The sequence below is a fragment of the Mastacembelus armatus genome, chromosome 21, assembly GCF_900324485.2.
Source record: "Mastacembelus armatus chromosome 21, fMasArm1.2, whole genome shotgun sequence".
NCBI classification, from domain to species: Eukaryota; Metazoa; Chordata; class Actinopteri; order Synbranchiformes; family Mastacembelidae; genus Mastacembelus; species Mastacembelus armatus.
The window spans coordinates 11,105,542-11,123,135 of NC_046653.1; the positions used below are offsets into that span (position 1 = coordinate 11,105,542).

A 17,594-nucleotide genomic window follows, 5' to 3' on the forward strand; every position below is an offset into this window, starting at 1 on the left:
AGGCAGCTGTGTATTATCACTGCAGTGGGCACTGGTACTTTTATGAAAATGAGAAATAATGAAATCATGATATTTGGGAAAACGCACATCTGGGAGTTGTAGTGTAAAGAAGAAATAATGTTTGTTTTCTGTCTGAGTCAAAGTGTTTATACAGCCTCTCCAGGTGCTTTGTAAGCACTTTTTGTGCAGTAAGAGTCTTCATTAGGACTATGAATTATTGTTTAAAACACACATTGTGACAGTGATTGGAAAAAACACAGCAATACCTAAAATCTAAAATACGTGGAAAATGCATATCCCATAATCTCTCTTATTGAGTCCAGTGACCTTTGGTGGAGGCTTATATGGTCAATGTGACGCTGCCTGTCTTTATGTTAAGCTTTCTCTCCTCCACTCTCTCTGGTGCTTTGTATATTTACAGCCACAGTTTTTCTTTCTTCTGTCCTGACTCTCTTTATATATTTATTTCAATATATAATCACAAAGCCTTTTTTTAAATCTAAGACAAATAATAACAGGAGCAGTGTGTGTTCTGAGCTTTCCATTGTGTGATTTTTTTTTTTTTTTTTTCTTTTTTGTGGTTGCAACTCAGTGGCGTTGCCATGACAACTGTCCATCACTATGTTGATAAAAAAAAATGGAAAAAAATTCTGATCAATCCAGGAGCCAGTGATTTAATACAGACAGCTGAGATGGAGACTGAGTTGATAACAAATAATTGTAGTCATGCTCAGGCCTGCTCAGTATTGATCCACGGCATCAGGAAAAAGAGTGTAAAAAAAACAAAAAAAAAAAACAAAAGCATGTCAAGCATCAAAACAACTTAAGCTGTTTTGCCCATTGTATTACACAGGGTATGGTGGAATGGACAATACTGCTCCTCCACAGTTAAGCATGAATGAATCCGGAATGAAAAAGCATGAGAGTGCCTTTATAGGTGCCATTAAGAAACACTTTCATCATCATCACTCAGATAGCTGCAAATATTGAAGGATTTGTGAAGGATCAGTGCCTAACCAGTTTTTTTTTTTCTAGCTCCTTGACTGTTTAAAATACACATTGTGACTGAGCAGTGACAACACTCATCGACTTAATGTAATAATTACTCACTTCACTGTTTCTTTCTTTCTAAGCTGCATTGATAAGGACAAGGGAGAGAAGGAGAGAGAGTAGAACGTGTCATGTTTCTCATTCGTAAACACACAAACTAACTATACTGATGCATTCAAACAATTTGGCAGGAAATCATAAATCTGTCAACATTAGTAACCAACACTGTGATTTGTCCAAACTTCAAATATCCACTTAGCATTCCCTCTGCAGCTATGTAATTAAAACATTATATTTTGTTTCTGTAATCTGTACACAAACTGAAATGTAAACACAACATGTTGTGGTTTTACTGGATATTACAGGCTGTAGATATTTCTTGCTGAAAAACAGCAGGGAGCATTCACTTTCCAAAATCTTGCGACCATGATGGGCTTGTTAGAGAACCAGCAGAGATGCTGCACAGGCAAACAGGCTGGATGAGTGAACTGCTGCACGTCAAGAAACATTTACGGCTTGTAATTTCCTACTTACAGACATTACAGTGTTACCAATAGTCCCATCTACCTCCCAGCAGGGGGAAAGGAAGGGGGAATTCATAATGTGAAAATGAGCAAGGGGCCTGTCCTCAGGTGTTTAATGTCTCAATTTTTGGACAGGAGATGTGGATTTGACTCTTACCAGCTCCCAGTTTATTTCTTGTCCCTCTGTGCCTCTATTCTCTCTTTCTGTCTCCTCTGTCATCCTTCCATCCTCAGAAGGAGAGGAAAGCAGGAGGTTTGTTAAAGCTCCTGTCAGGAGCGGCGGCCAAGAAGAAACCTCGCTCACCCCCGTCGTCCCCACCCACCCACGACCCCTCAATGGCTGGCCAAGGTGCTGTGGCCACCGACCCCACCCACCATCCTCACTACCATCACCACCATGCCCGCTCAGGTTCCTGCCCAATGGCGTCACAGGGGCGCGCCGGCTCCTGTCCAATTGAGAGTGACATGGCAGGAGCGATAGGGCTGGAACCTTTGCACAGGAAGTCTGGTTCCCTGGACACCAACTTCCCCATGTCTCCCCCAGCAACACGTGCTGGCAACCCTCTGATGGTTCTCCGGCCTGAGCCCAAACCCCTGTCCAGAGAGAGGTAGAGACACACACACACACACAGACATGATGCACATAAAATAAAATAAAAACTATGACTCAGCTCACAGACAGATGCATTTTTGTGTATAGGCTAGCAACAATCTATTTGCAAATTTTGGGAAACAATAAAATGCCTTTCTATTGTGTAATGATTTTGTTTTTCTAAATTATTATTCAGTCGTCATATGTATAAATGTGCACAACGTTACAGCCAAAAATACTATGAATAAAACTTAATATGTGCTGAGGTATATAATCTGACAATTGACCTTAATAACCCTGACAATCCTGACGGAATGGTTACATTTACAGCTGGCAGGATTTTTCATCAGATACAGAGTGTGAAGAAAAGAAGGGCAGTCTTGAGGGAGTTATGAAACTCACCAGTAACAAAACCAGAAGGAGAGTAAATGGAAACCAGGCAGACCAAGTCATAACTGCAGTCATTCTGCTATGCTGGAAAGTAACACCAGGGTTTATTCAAAGTGATAGTCTTCATTTGGAAGCTTATTAGCCACCATCCATCTCTTTGTTGCTGGTGTATTTTTATCTACAGTACAATCAATATGTGAGCTAACATCCCTTTATACTCCTGTAAACATTAGTAGTAGTAGTCATCTTTTTTTTTTTTCTTCAATCATACACGTCATAAGCCTCTAGCATCCAGTTTCTGCCCCCATAAACACACACACACTTCATGTTCCTCATAGGACACTTGTAAATTCAGGAAAATGCTTACAGACGTCCCAACATACATACCAACAGGTGTGTTCCTGAGTCACAAAACACACAAGATGTTGTCACTGGCTGATTTGTTCAGGAATTCAGTTAAAGTTTTATTGAGATGGTGTTTGTCATGTATCTGTAGCTGTTTTTGAAACTTGTTTTTAGTGAATGGCACAGTGTTAAACTAGCTGGATACAATGCTGCATTTCAGCACAGTTTGTCACAGTTTGACATTTGATATTGTGGAAACTGCAGGAAATTGAACATGATCACGTGACCCAAAAATTACAGATAATTCGTAGAAACCTTTACAAAGAAATCGATGGGACCAATTGAATCTCAACATCATTGTCTTCACACCACTGGGGACATACTGAAAATACCTTGTCTGTACGTGATCATTGTAACAAAATACACACACTGTCCACTGGTACATGCATGGATTGAATTCTTTCAGGTGGGTTTTTACATCCATGTGTTGTTCTTCCTGCTCTTCACTATGATATGTGTGTTACAACTGTCTCTGTGTGTGGCAGGTATCGTGTGGTGGTGCCCTACCCCCCACAGAGCGAGGCAGAGATCGAGCTGAGGGAAGGAGACGTGGTGTTTGTCCATAAGAAGAGGGAGGACGGCTGGTACAAAGGCACCCTGCAGAGGACGGGGCAGACAGGCCTGTTTCCCGGCAGCTTCGTCGAGAGCTTCTGAACTGGAAAAAGTGGACAAAAGAACACACACTGTTCCTGTTTCCTGTTTCTGAGTCATGAAACACACACACACAAGCTACAAGTTCACACAGCTACAGTGACACACAACAGTTGGACTGATATTGGTTTCCCAGAATTACATTTTTAGATTAAAAATGAATACTGATCAGCGTAAACTTGCCTTAAAAAAGGTGCTAGCCCTTAAAAAGGAATTAGTCTGGATTTTGTTTCAGGATGGGCAAAATGCGTTTTGTAGTTTTTCCTATAATAATCTGTCAATAAACACTGAAAACGTAAACATATTTAATATTGTCAGGTAACTTCAATAATTGTAATGGTTTTCAGAAACCCATATTGGTCCAACAAATTCACCCACACACACACACACACACACACACGCACACACACACACACACACACACACACACAGAGGAAAGCCAGCCCCGACTTTCACCAGCCGAGCCACGCAGGAAGCGGGGCAGCTTCTCCCGTCATTCGCCCAGGGACAGCGCTGGGTCAGAGAGGTCTTATCCGACTTGTTGTCCGGACCCGTGATGTTGACTACTGAAAGCACAGAAAGACTAACCCTGCTTCCCAGTTCTCCTCCCTGGCATCATCCACCAGCAAACACTAGCACAAAAAGCATTAGCTCTGCTTTCCACTAAGACCTCAGAACTTGAATTTGGGTGCTTTCTCTGTTAGTGAAAAATTTACCACCAGGTGAGCCAAACCTCCAGGATCATCGTAAGCACATCTCAGTGTCTAGTTCGTGACAACAAGCACATGTGTTTCTTTTCAACCCAGTATATGTTAATAACAGTGCATGTAGCATTATTATGTTTTTATATGTTGAAATAGATGTTTGTGTTGCCCCAAACTAGTCATGCTGTTTAATATTTTTTAATTGGTGCAAGGAGGAAAATATGAATTAGTTTATACATTTTTCTATTTATATCTGTACCATAAATTTATACTCCCGTATTTAATTTTGCATTTGTCTATCATAGACCTCTGAGAGCTGTGTTGAACTGAATAGACTGGTTTGTTGAATGTAGAAAGACACAGAACGTTACACCAAAAGTCTTTAAGTAATTGATTTGTATTGAAGAGGTTGTTTTTTGAGCTTCTGTGTGGAATTCGACAAAGAATGCACTTGGTAATATGTGACTCAACCTGCTAATATATCCACAGATACAGTATTTTACACACTCCAATGTTATTTATTTTGACAGAAGTTATTTCCATTGCCACTTGTCACATCATTGCATTTTAAGAGCAAACATGGCTTTTCCCAAGCAGGCAAAAACCTCCTTGAAAGGACAAAACCTTGATCCATTCATTTTAATTTGAAATGTTAATGTGTTCCAACTCAAACAAACAAAAGTGATGACATGGTTTGTCCCAGAATTGACCCACATTGTTCCTCTTCCTCCGCTTTCTTTTTTTTTTTTTCTAGATACTGTCAAGGGTTTTCTGCCTGACTGCAGCAAAATTATGAAACCAAACATGTTCAGATTTGATCTTGTGGAAAAATGTACAGACAAGAGGGAAACACCTGTGAGTCAGAGTGCAGGGACACAACATTTTTCATCGCATAACTGCCAACTTTGACAAAAAAAAACCTTCTTCTGATCTTGTCGACTTTTAACGAGTATTTTTGTACCGCTTCAGTGCGTGTATAGTGAGTCTGCTTTGTGAATTTCTACGTCCTGAGTGTGAATTCAGGCTTGTCCAGTTTACATCGAGCCACAACCATCTACCTTTTTATCCCAGTTTCTGAAGCTAGAAGCACAGCGAGACTCACCGTGTGTCTTTGTGTGTATGTGTGTGTCAGAGAGCGAGATGTCAGCGGGATTTTAATACCAACTATGTGTCAGTTATAGGACAGGGGTGGCTTTCCTCACCTGGGCCAGAGTAAAGCACAAACCGTGTGTGCACAGGGGAGGCTCACTGGCTGGGAACACACACTGGAGGTCACATTGGCTGTTATCGGAGCATAACCAGGAGAAACTCTGTCAGTGCATAAGCACACTTGAGTTTCCCTTGGTTAACTGGATTTGTGTCATATGGAAAAAAAACAACAATAAAAATTCAGATACACATTGAACACAAACAATATAGCAAAAACATGTTTTTGTTTTGTTTTTTCGATTAATTTTTTTCCACTGCATCGATGGCAAACCAACCTCCAGAGCATCAGAACAGGTTGGAAACACCTGTCATTTCATTTCATATTCCAATATAATGAACAGCCAGATTAGAGACCATCTGAAAAGCTCTCGCACTAAAAACAGCACAAGACAGAAGTGACAGCACAGATGATGAATCAGAATCTGCACTTTCTTGCCACAAATTTTCTATCAGTATTTTCCACCATTAGAAACCCTCCCACCCCCAAACATTTACAAAGCAGGCAAGCGAAAATTTTTCTGTTTTTGTTTTTTGGGCGGGGGGTGAACTGTCTTGGGATTGCTATCACGGAGACGAAAGCACAAGTGATTTATACCTGTTTGCTTCCCCACTATTAGATTGCTGGGGAGAAATAAATTGACCCAAATCTTTCAATCTTCAACTGAGACCGAAACAACGGAAGGAGCTCTACAAAGTGAAAGCACACACAGTCACTCATTCTTGAAAGGACCATGCTCTGCAATCTGGCAGCTGGCAGTGCACTGTGGGTAATGAAACCAAAAACTCACTGCAATTTAGATTGAAATGTTTTTTTGTTTTTGTTAATTTCTCCAGCAGATCATAGCTCAAAGACTAGGGCAAGACTGACCCAGCATTTTCTTCAGGTGGAATCATGGATATGAAGGAGCCAGCTTCTTTTTTTACATATTTAATGTTTAATTGGCCCTTTTTCCCCATTAATTTAACCTGATTTTGTATTTATTTAAGCATGCAGGAGCATCACATTACAGTTTCCAGTGGCATGTTTTAGTTCAGCCAAGCAAAAGTGCCATTTTATTTGCCATGAAATGGGTCAAAAGTAAATGCCAGAGGATATTAGTTACTGGATGTTTCAATCCAGATATATCTGCATTGGCCTTCAGAGCCTGTCAGTCAAACCCTAGTGCCTACGGATGCCAACGCACTGCATCAGACCAGCTTGTCTTTCATCTCAGTCTCCTCTCTCATGTCCTTCTTCTGCTTTGTTGGTGTGATGAGCCTGCCGGTTGTTCTTTCTTGCTGCCTGATGCGATGACAAAAACCAGCAGACCCCAGTAAAGCTCTGCACAAAACCTCCGAGCGAGGTTTTCTTTACGTTTTTGTGCACTCGCTGAATAGAGGACTCTAATTTCTCCTGAGTCAAACTTAAGCACAAGTCCTCATTTGTGTGACAGGAGGAGGAGAAGGAGAAGAGTTTACAAAACATCAGGAATACAACCACTGCACAGTGGTCACTTTACATAAAAGAACTTGAACTGATGGTTCCACAGATGTTTTCATGTGTTTTATTTACGTGACATGAGCTCGTCTTACGTGTCAGCTTCCTGGTTGTAAATACCACTTGAGTACTCATGGTGACAGCTCGAAAAATGTGAACAAGCCATTAACAGCAGTGGTAACTCCCATTGGACGTGAACACATCACACAATATCATCATCTTTTTTTTTTTTCTTTTTTCTTTTGGAACTGAAATCAAAATGTCGTCCACTCCTTTGTTTTTTTGTCTTTCCAGGAAGGCTAAGCACTCACCCTGCCATCTTGAATTAGATGTGGGCCATATTTGTTCCTATGGATACTTGTGTGTTTGAACGTACGTGTGTGTGCGCGCGCGCGCGTAAGAGGGAAGGGGCCTCTGTATGTAGCTCTTTACATAAAAAGGGAACTTTCTGATGTGGGCACTCAGGCCTCATCGGGACTCTGAGTCAGGTGGTTTGAGTACAGTGGTACAGTGAGAGAAACCGAAAACAAAGTATATATATAATTCTATATTGTGCAGAATATTTATAGGCCTTTTGTGCCATTGACGTCATACTCTGCACTGGCCATGCCCAGCGCTCTCTACCATGTGATCATTATACATCGTCTTGTACTGATGACCCGTGGCTGATTTGATTGTTTTTTTCATGTCAAGTGCATTTTTCGCAATAAATGCCTTTGTTTTAAAACGAACCTTTCAGTGTCTTTTTGCATCTGCCTGCCCATTCCTAATAGAGACAAAACAGAAAATGACAGGAAACAATACACATTTGTGTATCCTCATGCAGAACAAACACATTACCTGAATAATAAGGATTTTCCAACTGCTCCCCGGGGGATTCATCCTTAGAATCATGTTCCTGTTCATCCTGCTCTAATATGTAAATGATCTATGCTCACAATGTGATCATTATGAGTTTGTGTATGAGCAGCACAGGTACAGCTCTCTAACAGAGTGTAGTAGTAGTGCGTTTATTGCTGCAGACATGCTAGTACAGGATGTCGAGAAATACTGCTGACACACTCTGTCGTTTTGTCATTCCCTACATCTTTTCCCATCCATCTTTCTCTCCCTCTGTCTCTCTTGTCTTCTCAGACCAAAACTGGCATGGTTGAGGTGTGTAATTGGTCATTTCAGAGCTTCACTGGCACTGCCATTAAATGACAAGCCCATCTCTCCACCAGCCGGGCATGTCTCCAATGATCACCTCCATTTGCATTTAGAGTGACTGGCAAAAGGTGACTGGTATGTGTATGTGAATGTCATGACATGTGTGTATGTGTGCAAGCACAGCGGTAGGTGACAGCTATCTTGGATGTAAGCGCTCTCAAAAAGTCTCAACTGTTAATGTACAAATTTAAAGTGCTATATTTAAGATGAGCAGGATGCAGGCAGCAAATTTAGATATTTTTGATTTCTGCAGTGTAGAGATAGTTTTCACCTCTGCCAGAGAAACTGGAAGAAATCAGTTCCCACCTAGAGAACAGCTGTACAATGCACACACACACACAGAGAGACTCACTCATGCACATACTTTCTCCACACTTGGCTTTGTAGAAACCGTTCTCCCCTGGGTGTCTTCTCCCAGCCTGCCAGCAAGGTGCCACAGGCCCCTGTGGGAAATCAATCAGCAGCATTCCTGCTCTTTACACCCGACCTGTCTGTGCACCAGCTATGAGTCACATGAAGGGCAACAGAGCCAGACGTTAAGACACTGCAGGTAACAGGATTCTAGCAGAATGAATGGGCGGTTCCTTTGTGTATCTGTGTGTGTGTGTGTGTGTGTTCAAAAGTGATGTGCTGGTGCTGCTGTGTTGTAAATCCTTCTCTACAGCAAAGGGGGAAAGCTTGTGATTACTCTCTTCTTACAAAGTAAGTCAGTTTAGCTGTCTCTACATTAGATATTACTTTACAACAATCACATGGGTGGAATGGAAATAAGCGGATCACCCTGTAGAGTGGAGTGGATAAGTGGAGCACCCTGCACGTGCAGAAAATATATATTGTGTAATGTATTATGTTTCAGTGTTGTGGAGCTTTTTTGTCTCCTCCAAGCAAAGAGGTTCGGGGTTTGAATCCCATTTAAACCTGGGGTTTAAATGACTTTACCTTCTCCCTGTGTCTGTGTGGGTTTTCTCCAGCATGCTCCCACAGTCCAAAGACATACAGTTTAGGTTAATTGGTAATTGTTAATTGGCCATAGATGTGAATGTGAGTGTGAGTGTTTGTGTGTCAGCCCTTATCCTTTCATAAATATGTCAGACAGTCAAAATGATGCTTGTATGTATTTTTAATATTTGAGTTCTTTAACAGGTGAACCTGAGGCAGGCAGGGGAGTCTTTGTATGGATCTCTATGGACACAGGGCACACACAGAAACAGTTCCACAGTAAGTAGAATATCGATGTGTTCTGTGATCTTTTGCGTGATCTTGAGTGAGTGATCTTTCGATCTTTACAGTGAATACAATGAAAAACTGGTCATGTGGAAAATTCAGATGCAGAGTGAGAGCACAGTGAGTGTGTGGACACAGAGCCCACCACAGAAACACTGAATAACATATAGATATAAGTTTTCCTTTAAAGAAAACCTCTATTAATGTAATTTCTTAATACAGGTGCCTGATATATCCACCAGTTAGGTTACTTGGACAATATCAGAACTACTGAAGGATTATTGCAATAGATCTGCAGGACAATAAAATACATGCACTGGAATCAGAGCTGCTTTGAAAATTTAAAGTAATTTCTGACCGTTTTTAGCTTTACTTACACCTGTCCTCTTTGTTGTTGAAATAGAAGTGGACATTTATTGATTCCAAAAAGACACACACTGTATAATGACCAAAATACAAATATTTATTTAGAAGGAAAAAAAAGCTCCCAAATAACACTGTTTATTTCTTAGTACAAACATGTCTAAGACGAGCTTTACTCCATTAGGCATTGATGTTTCCCTGGATAGTGTGTCTCTAAGTACGTTTCACATAGATAAGGCACTAACACATTAGAAGCACTAGTGTAAATATAAAGTGGCAGTGAGAAAATGTTGGTTCTGGATATCACATTTTCACTCAAAACCAGCACCGCAGAGTTCTGTTTTACTGTGCTGTAAAATGCTACGAGGTGTCAAACCCTGTTTTATAGTGTCTCCGGAAAGAAGTGAATTTAAAAAAAAAAAATGCTTAGAATATAATCAAATACAGTCCCTGTAAATCCTCACCCTGTCCCTTTACTCCCTCGACAAACACTGATATGCGATGATGCATTTTTCCCCTGAAAAAGCTGACTCTCCTTTCAGACATACTGACTTGCAAACTTCAGCTGTTTCAGTAGGAAAAAATAGAAGATCAAGTACAAAACAATATAAATATATACTGTAACATGTACCAAAACCACACCTCAGCCTGAGACTCTGGAAAACTCTATATCTGCAGATTGGCCTGGAGAAGTCAAACATTCAGAAGGAACCCTTTCCCTTTCGAGTAACAACAGTGTAGGGTTTTATATGTGTTATGCTCATTTTAAAAGTGGGTAGCACGAAGGAGGTTTAAGAAAAAAAAAAAAAGCAATAAGGAATTATAATGCCCTGTGATCATGCTAATGACAACTCTAATGCACTACATCAACCTTAATGGCCTTTTCAGACATGGATCCTGTAACATGGCTGGATTTAGTTACATATTTCTTTAATTAATGGTAAATGTGGTGTGCAGCACTAAATATTCTGTAGCACTTTCACACGTAGCGCTGCAATGACCTGCTCACCAACAGCTGACAGGTTACTACTGCAACTTTTTTGAGAAAGATTTGAGTACTTGAAGCATTTAGACTTTGACACCAACATGTCAAATTGCTAGTGAGTTCACCTAATGTGAATGGTAGAAAAATGCTGTAATAAATCCCAAGCATATTCTAGATATTTGGCTGTCTCATTAGATAAATCCGAAGATGTGTTTGGTGCATTACAAAACAATGTCTTTTATTACACACTAAAAGATATGGCTGATATAAAAAAAAGATATAATATAAGTCGTAAAGACCCTTATAGTTTGTACCTATTCATGTGGTTTGATCTGTGTACAGCATCTAGTGAGGATGACTCCACTAAAGTGTTCCTCGGTCTGGGCATATATGAAAAGTAAAAGTTTTATATAAAAATGAATGGATAAATATAAAATATTACACAAAGAGGTATACAACCCACAGAGAAGATTAACAATACCACAGAGGAAAGCTTACACTTTGGGTGCAGTCATTAAACTTTGGCACAAAATCAAAATCAAACTCATACACACTGCTGGTCTGTTTCCCTGGTTAGTGTTTGAGACAGGCCACAAAGGGCTGGAAAGGACGTGCACAGAATGTCACTGGTTATACTGGTCACAGTGGAGTTTGCTTCAGAGTCTTCACATAAAGCCAGAACTGAAAGAGAGAACAAGAGGGACACATTACCACCAGTGAGATAAGAAATGAATGGATGACTACAGGTGTGTCATTTCAGGCTCGTGAAACATCAGCATTAACTTTCAGAGAAGCATCTTACTTCTTGCGGTCCTTGTCCTTCTTGCCGTTGGCGGTGAGACTCTGGGCCTGCAGGAGTTGAGCCGCAGCTCGTCTCTTGCTGAAGACGCTCTGGTCCTCCTCCAGGATTCTCTTCTTTTCCTCCAAAGCAGCTTTCTCGTCTGCGTGCAGGCGCTTCAGCTGCTCAAACCTACCCTGCAGCTGAAGAGCACAGAGGCAACAACGACTCTTAAAGAGTTTTGCTAGTATTAAGTAGAACAAACTGCTATTCTACTCTGCTGTATGAGTGATGGCATTAGAATCCGAGCTCTGCCTCAGTTTGCTTACCTCTCTCTCAGCCTCCTTCAGCTCGGCCTCCTTCTCCTTCACCCTCTGCACAAACATCTGCCTCATCTCATCCTCTCTCTTCTGCAGCTCCACCAGGAACTCTTGACGCTTGGCCTCGTAAGTCTGCTGCAAACTACACACACACACACACACACACAAGGCAGTCAGTCTGCTGTCAATTTTCTCAGTATGGACGCAGGTGGTTGTGAGATGGCAGCTTACCTGACGGGCTTGCACTCTGGGTCCGTGTCTTTGAATCCCATTTCCTCCAGTTTGCAGCGCCTGTACAGCTCATAGTGGCGAGTGTGTGTCTGCTCTCTCAGGTCCTCCATGTTTACACAGATCAGCATCTCCCTCAGCTTTACAAAGTCGCAGTGGTTCTCGTTCTCCACTGACACACACATCAATAGACAAGTTATTGGCTTATCCCTCTGACTGATAACTGTTCTATATTTCTGACCTTCTATAATTTCCTTCATATCTTTTTTATAACACACTAGCCTTTAAAAACATCAGGATGGAACACTGAAACTCCCCGCTGAGAGCCACAGTGATATTTTTTTACTGAAGACTGGCAGCTGCAGGTCGCAGTGCAGCTTTTTACAGGCCAACTCCACTGAACAGGAATGTGCTGATTCCTAAAAATTTACAGTGTGTTGAGCCCTTTTTACAACACTCATTTCTGCTGGAGGAAAGTGTGAATTCTTATTGAGCACAATAAAATTAGGTCCAAAGAGACTGGAAACACATACAACTCACAGTGATCCATCTCACCTTGTACAACACCCCAGGGATACTGACGAGCTTTCACCATCTTATTGCCAACGCAGACTTCCTCTGTGCTGCCTACTACAGCGAATGGCAAATGACCCTGAGAAACAATAGACAATATGTGTTTATTAGTGAAAATGAACTGAGAGAAAACATAGCGAGATGTACGCTACAATTACTGAATAAAACATTTAAGTATAAATTTACATGATACCTCATAATATATCATTTACAGCAACTCCCACAGTTTCTGACCTAGAAATAGTTCATGTATTTCAAACAATATATCTTGGTAAAGTTTTTACCTAAGTGCATAGACCCTGGTAGAAAGATCTGAAGAGATGCTGTAACACTCTATTTTAAAATGTGTGTTTGTGTTGTCTCACGTTCATAGTGGTGTTGACTTTGGCTACAGTCTCGTCATCCAGGGGGAACTGGTAGATCTGGACTCCGTTGCTGACCAGCTCACTCATGATTTTAATCTTGAATTTGTGCAGCTCACTCTTACTGATGGTGTCGGCTTTGGCAATCACTGGGATGATGTTCACCTACCATGAGACAGGACCGATATTTCTAAACACATTTGTCTTATTAACACCAATTATTTGTGAAAAGACAGGATAATAAAAAAAAAAGACCAAAAAACAGACAATTACACCTTTATCTGTAACAGTAACAAACAACATTCTGGCTGCATGACAATATGACGGCCAACACTAAATACTACCAGTAAAGAACTCCAGGCAGCATTTGATCATTTTATTCTACAGGTGTTAGATTTAAATGGCTCACTCATCCTAAAGCAGCGAGGAGTAAGACAAGGAAAACATTAGGTTTAGTGGTGTCTCAACAGCAAACATCTTTTCCACTGGTTATGATAAATCATCGTCACGAATTTCACCAAAAACTACATCAAATCAAGCTCTTATCCACTTTGCCTATGGCAGATATTACATGTTTGTCAATGTGAATGCAGATTTGTATGAAACTGCTTTAGAAAAAAATTGGTGAGGATAAGTTCTCTAAACTTTCAACTCAGTATTACATGTCTGATGTATAGTTTTGTTTTGTTTACTATTTTTAGATGTGTTATATAAACCAAGTTTACAAATGCCCCAGCAGCCCACTCTTCTGTCCAAGCCATCCCACATTCCTGTCTGTCGGTCCGTCATCTTGCCCTACCAGTGAAAGGCTTGAAATGAGTTGTCACTAGACAAGTTTCTCAGCTGGACCGCTCACCCATACACACATACAGTATACACACTGAATACACACTGATCCCAGAAGAGAAAATAAAACAATGCTAGGAGATTTGTTCCAACAGCTGTCTGGGTGACTGACTGTCTCTGTTAATGCTGCACATTCAACAAACAGCTCTGTGTATGTTTGTGTGCACGCGCATAACTGTACAGTGACACAAAAGGACAACTCGAGTGTGTGTGCATGGTGTGATTACAGCATTCCACTGCTTTTTCTTCTCCATTCACACACAAATCCAGGGTTACTGACACTCCAGAGAAGTGAAATCACACAGACACACAAAAAACACAAAGTCACTACACACAGAGAGCCTGGGAAAGTTTCTGACCACTTCAGGAGCAAAGGGAGGGGAATAGAGAGTTGGATAGTGAACCGCTCCCAACAGTCAGACAAAAAAAAAAAAAAAAAAAAAAAAGACTTCTAAGTCTAGAAACAACCACAGCATAGTCCTGTAGACACAACCTCCCACTATCAGTTTATAGCCAGTTTTCATGCTGTAATACACTTGTCAGTCACAACACAAAATGGTGATGATTCAAACGTTTCTTAGACCTTGATTTACATAGAAAGTGTTTTAGTAGTGCAGGAAAGAATGAGGGAGTCATTTGAGACAGCAGGAGTTTTTGCAAACTCCTAAAATCCCAAACCAAAGTCAATATTGTTATGACTGCACACAACACAAGCTCTTGTGACATGAGCCCTGCTCACATTAATTAGGCAGTTAACTTATTGGATGGACTGAAGGAAATAGGTGGGATTTGTGTGTGTAGCTGGAGTCGTCAGCTGAAATGGAAACACCTGGAGCTGAGTGTTGGGCTGTTTTATGGACCGTGCTGAAAATTTTCCTCCTCCTAATTTCTGGTATTTTGTTGCTTAACCTACAGACAGGAAAATAATGCTTAATGTGAAAGGGAGCAAGTGACCTCTTCAGAGAACAGTCTGCTCCAGATAACCAGTGCTGTGGGCCCTACATTTGAAAAGACGGTAAGACCACCCACACACACTCCTCCCTCTAGTCCAGCAATGTACACACCTGTCACACCCAGTATCTTAACAATCTGAAAAAGCCACCTAATGAATTGACAAATCAATATGTTAGTGTGTCCCTTTAACACACTAATTCTTTGCCTACCTTGCTGTCAAGTTTCTTCATGGTGACCAGGTCCAGGGATTTGAGTGAGTGACCTGATGGGGAGATGAAGTACAGGCAGGCGTGGACCCGAGAGTCATGGTAGTTGTGAAGAGAGCGCTTGATTTTTAGCTCCTCCTGCAAATAACTCTCAAACTGCCTGTCAATGTAATCCACCACCGGCTGATAGCTACAGGAAAGACATATAAGGCTGATCTGTGATAAACTGTAAACAAATGACTCCACAATCGCAGTAAATTTAAAATATTATATGTAACTAAATTCTTTTAATGAAAGTCAATCTATCATCATCACTTAAAACTCTCTCGAACACACTTTGAGATTGTTGCTTTTCCACACTGTCAGCAACACACACGCACGCGCGCGCACACACACACACACACGCACGCACGCGTTCCTCTCCTCCCACCTCTCTTGCTTGTTCATCTGGTCTCCAAAGCCCACAGTGTTGACGACAGTGAGACGTAGTCTGACGTTACTCTCCTGCAGGTCATAGGTCTGAGCCCGCAGTTTCACCTGAGGCTCAAAGTGGGAAGACTCAAAGTTCTCAAAGTTGGTATTGAACAAAGTGTCCATCAGTGTAGACTTGCCAATACCGGTCTCACCTAGAGCCAGAAAAAGATGGATGTGAATGAGCATCTTTTATATAACAACACTGTTCCTCATCCTGTGGATCCAAATTCAATCTGTTATTGCACTAATACTTTTTTATCATTTGTATTAAGAACTACAATGAATGTTTGACGACATCTGACTATTAGAAAGTGAAAGCTCTTATATTAAGTGTCACTGGGGAAAAGCATCTGCTAAATGAATATAATAAAATACAGGTGAGCTCTCTTGATAACCAGATAAAAGTTTGTATCTGCCCTTCAAAGTCAATGAAGATATTATTAGGGCCTGTGTGACAACGTACCGATGCAAAGAATATTGAAGCAGAAGCCCTGGCAGATGGACTTGTTGACAAGCTGATCAGGGAGGCTGTCAAAACCCACATGGCCTGCCAGAGAGAGCGGTCGAACTCCTTGATCCTGAAAAAGAAATCACACAAACAGATCATGCTCAAGATGCTGTAGTCTTTGTTTTTTTTTTTTACAAATAAGAAAAAAGCTCACAGTGGTATTATTTCAGCAACAAATATATCACATATATATATATATATATATTTGTTCACTTATACTCACTGAGTATTGTTATAGAGGAAAATTGACTGGAACTAGCTTTATCCATTTGATAAAATCTATTTGAAATGCAATAATGAGGATTTTGGTAGCATTAAACCACTTCAAACTATATTATAGATAGTACTTTTATATACATATACACTTTGAGGTAATTATAATTTACTTACAAAATAATGCTGCTGTTAATAAAGCAAATATACCATATATCAAGTGGTCTAACAAGTTAAAATATTTTACTGCTCAGTACACTAGCCCTTTACTGCACACACCCCTTTTTGTTTCAAAATAAAAGCATTAAGTTCCTATGTGGCGCTGGGGAATTCATATAAAATATCTGAAAAGATGTTGTAAAAGTTATAAATATGTCTCTTAGCTAGTGAGACTAAATGAGTAGACTAAAACCTGTCATTTTTTTTTCTCAATACACAAGCTCCACAAGACTCATCTATCTTTATATACAGCGTATGGCTAAACCGTCCTCTGATCCGTCTCTGTCTGAATTGTCCATGAATCCAAGCATAGGGCTGACAAAGACCAGCACATAATGCCTTTCCTCAGTGTACTCTCTGTTGCATGTGTGAGAAACATTAACTGTTTAGCTAAAGTTTCAGCAAGTTTCTTGTTCGAGTGCGTGAACATTTCATTCAAAATGACGTGGTTTTAGGGGCGTTATCGACCTGAAAAGCTAAAACAACCTATAATAGTTTCTAGTTGAAGCGGACCCAATGTTAATATCAAACTTTGTTCATTTCTACGCAGGAGCATTTAACTAGTTTAACTGATGTAACGTTACGGCTGCTGTAGTGTTAGCCAGCTAACGTTAGTTAGCGTCCTCCGATGAAGATGTAATAATCCCCTTATTAAAGTTTTTAGTTGAAGTTACAACCTCTGGATATTTGTGGAGGTGAGGACGATCTATATTGTTGTGTTGTACATTGTATTAGCATTTGAACTGGTATATTTGAACTTTAAACGGCTAAAGATTTAAAAATAAAAAGTAGCAGTCGGTTAGCTATCCAGCTAACAGCAGCTAACTTAGTGATAGCGCCGGACACTCCCTGCTCAGGAACAGTCATTTGTCAAGCAAAGAAGAAAATACTAACCGGCTGCCGAGCAACATCCGAAGACGCCATCATTTAGATAAAAGTTAGTAGCCCAGGTGGTTTGAGAAATAATGCAGCGAATTTCACTAAAGACCAACGTCTTGATTTAGACTCCGGATCAGGACCGCCTCACCGCGTCTGACCGTCGACAACTGGACAGACAGCACCACTCAAAACCATGTAGGGACAAAATACAAACTTCTCTTTGTACTGTTGCTTTAGTAGTAACATTATGT

General features: G+C 40.6%; 2 protein-coding genes across 3 annotated transcripts in view; one reads left to right on the forward strand and one right to left on the reverse strand.

Annotated features, from left to right (window-relative positions):
• The window catches only part of LOC113123310 (E3 ubiquitin-protein ligase SH3RF3), a 76,745-nt gene extending 69,934 nt beyond the window's left edge, over window positions 1-6,811 (forward strand). Inside the window, exons 9-10 of one of the 2 annotated variants that reach the window (XM_026295239.2) lie at window positions 1,809-2,182; window positions 3,447-6,811. In XM_026295239.2, the coding sequence (XP_026151024.1) occupies window positions 1,809-2,182; window positions 3,447-3,615 (543 nt within the window). In that variant the 3' untranslated portion in view covers window positions 3,616-6,811. The remainder of the gene's footprint in view (window positions 1-1,808; window positions 2,183-3,446) is intronic. The other variant, XM_026295240.2, reaches the window with a different exon arrangement.
• Window positions 6,812-9,877: 3,066 nt separating this feature from the next.
• On the reverse strand, window positions 9,878-17,505 carry septin10 (septin 10). The gene is made up of 10 exons (XM_026295635.1): window positions 17,359-17,505; window positions 15,988-16,102; window positions 15,481-15,676; window positions 15,054-15,240; window positions 13,048-13,209; window positions 12,665-12,761; window positions 12,113-12,281; window positions 11,891-12,023; window positions 11,586-11,764; window positions 9,878-11,464 (listed from the first exon to the last, which is right to left on the reverse strand). Exons 1-10 carry the CDS (start codon window positions 17,389-17,391, stop codon window positions 11,449-11,451), a joined length of 1,287 nt encoding a protein of 428 aa, XP_026151420.1. The 5' UTR covers window positions 17,392-17,505; the 3' UTR covers window positions 9,878-11,448.
• Between the last annotated feature and the right edge of the window lie 89 nt (window positions 17,506-17,594).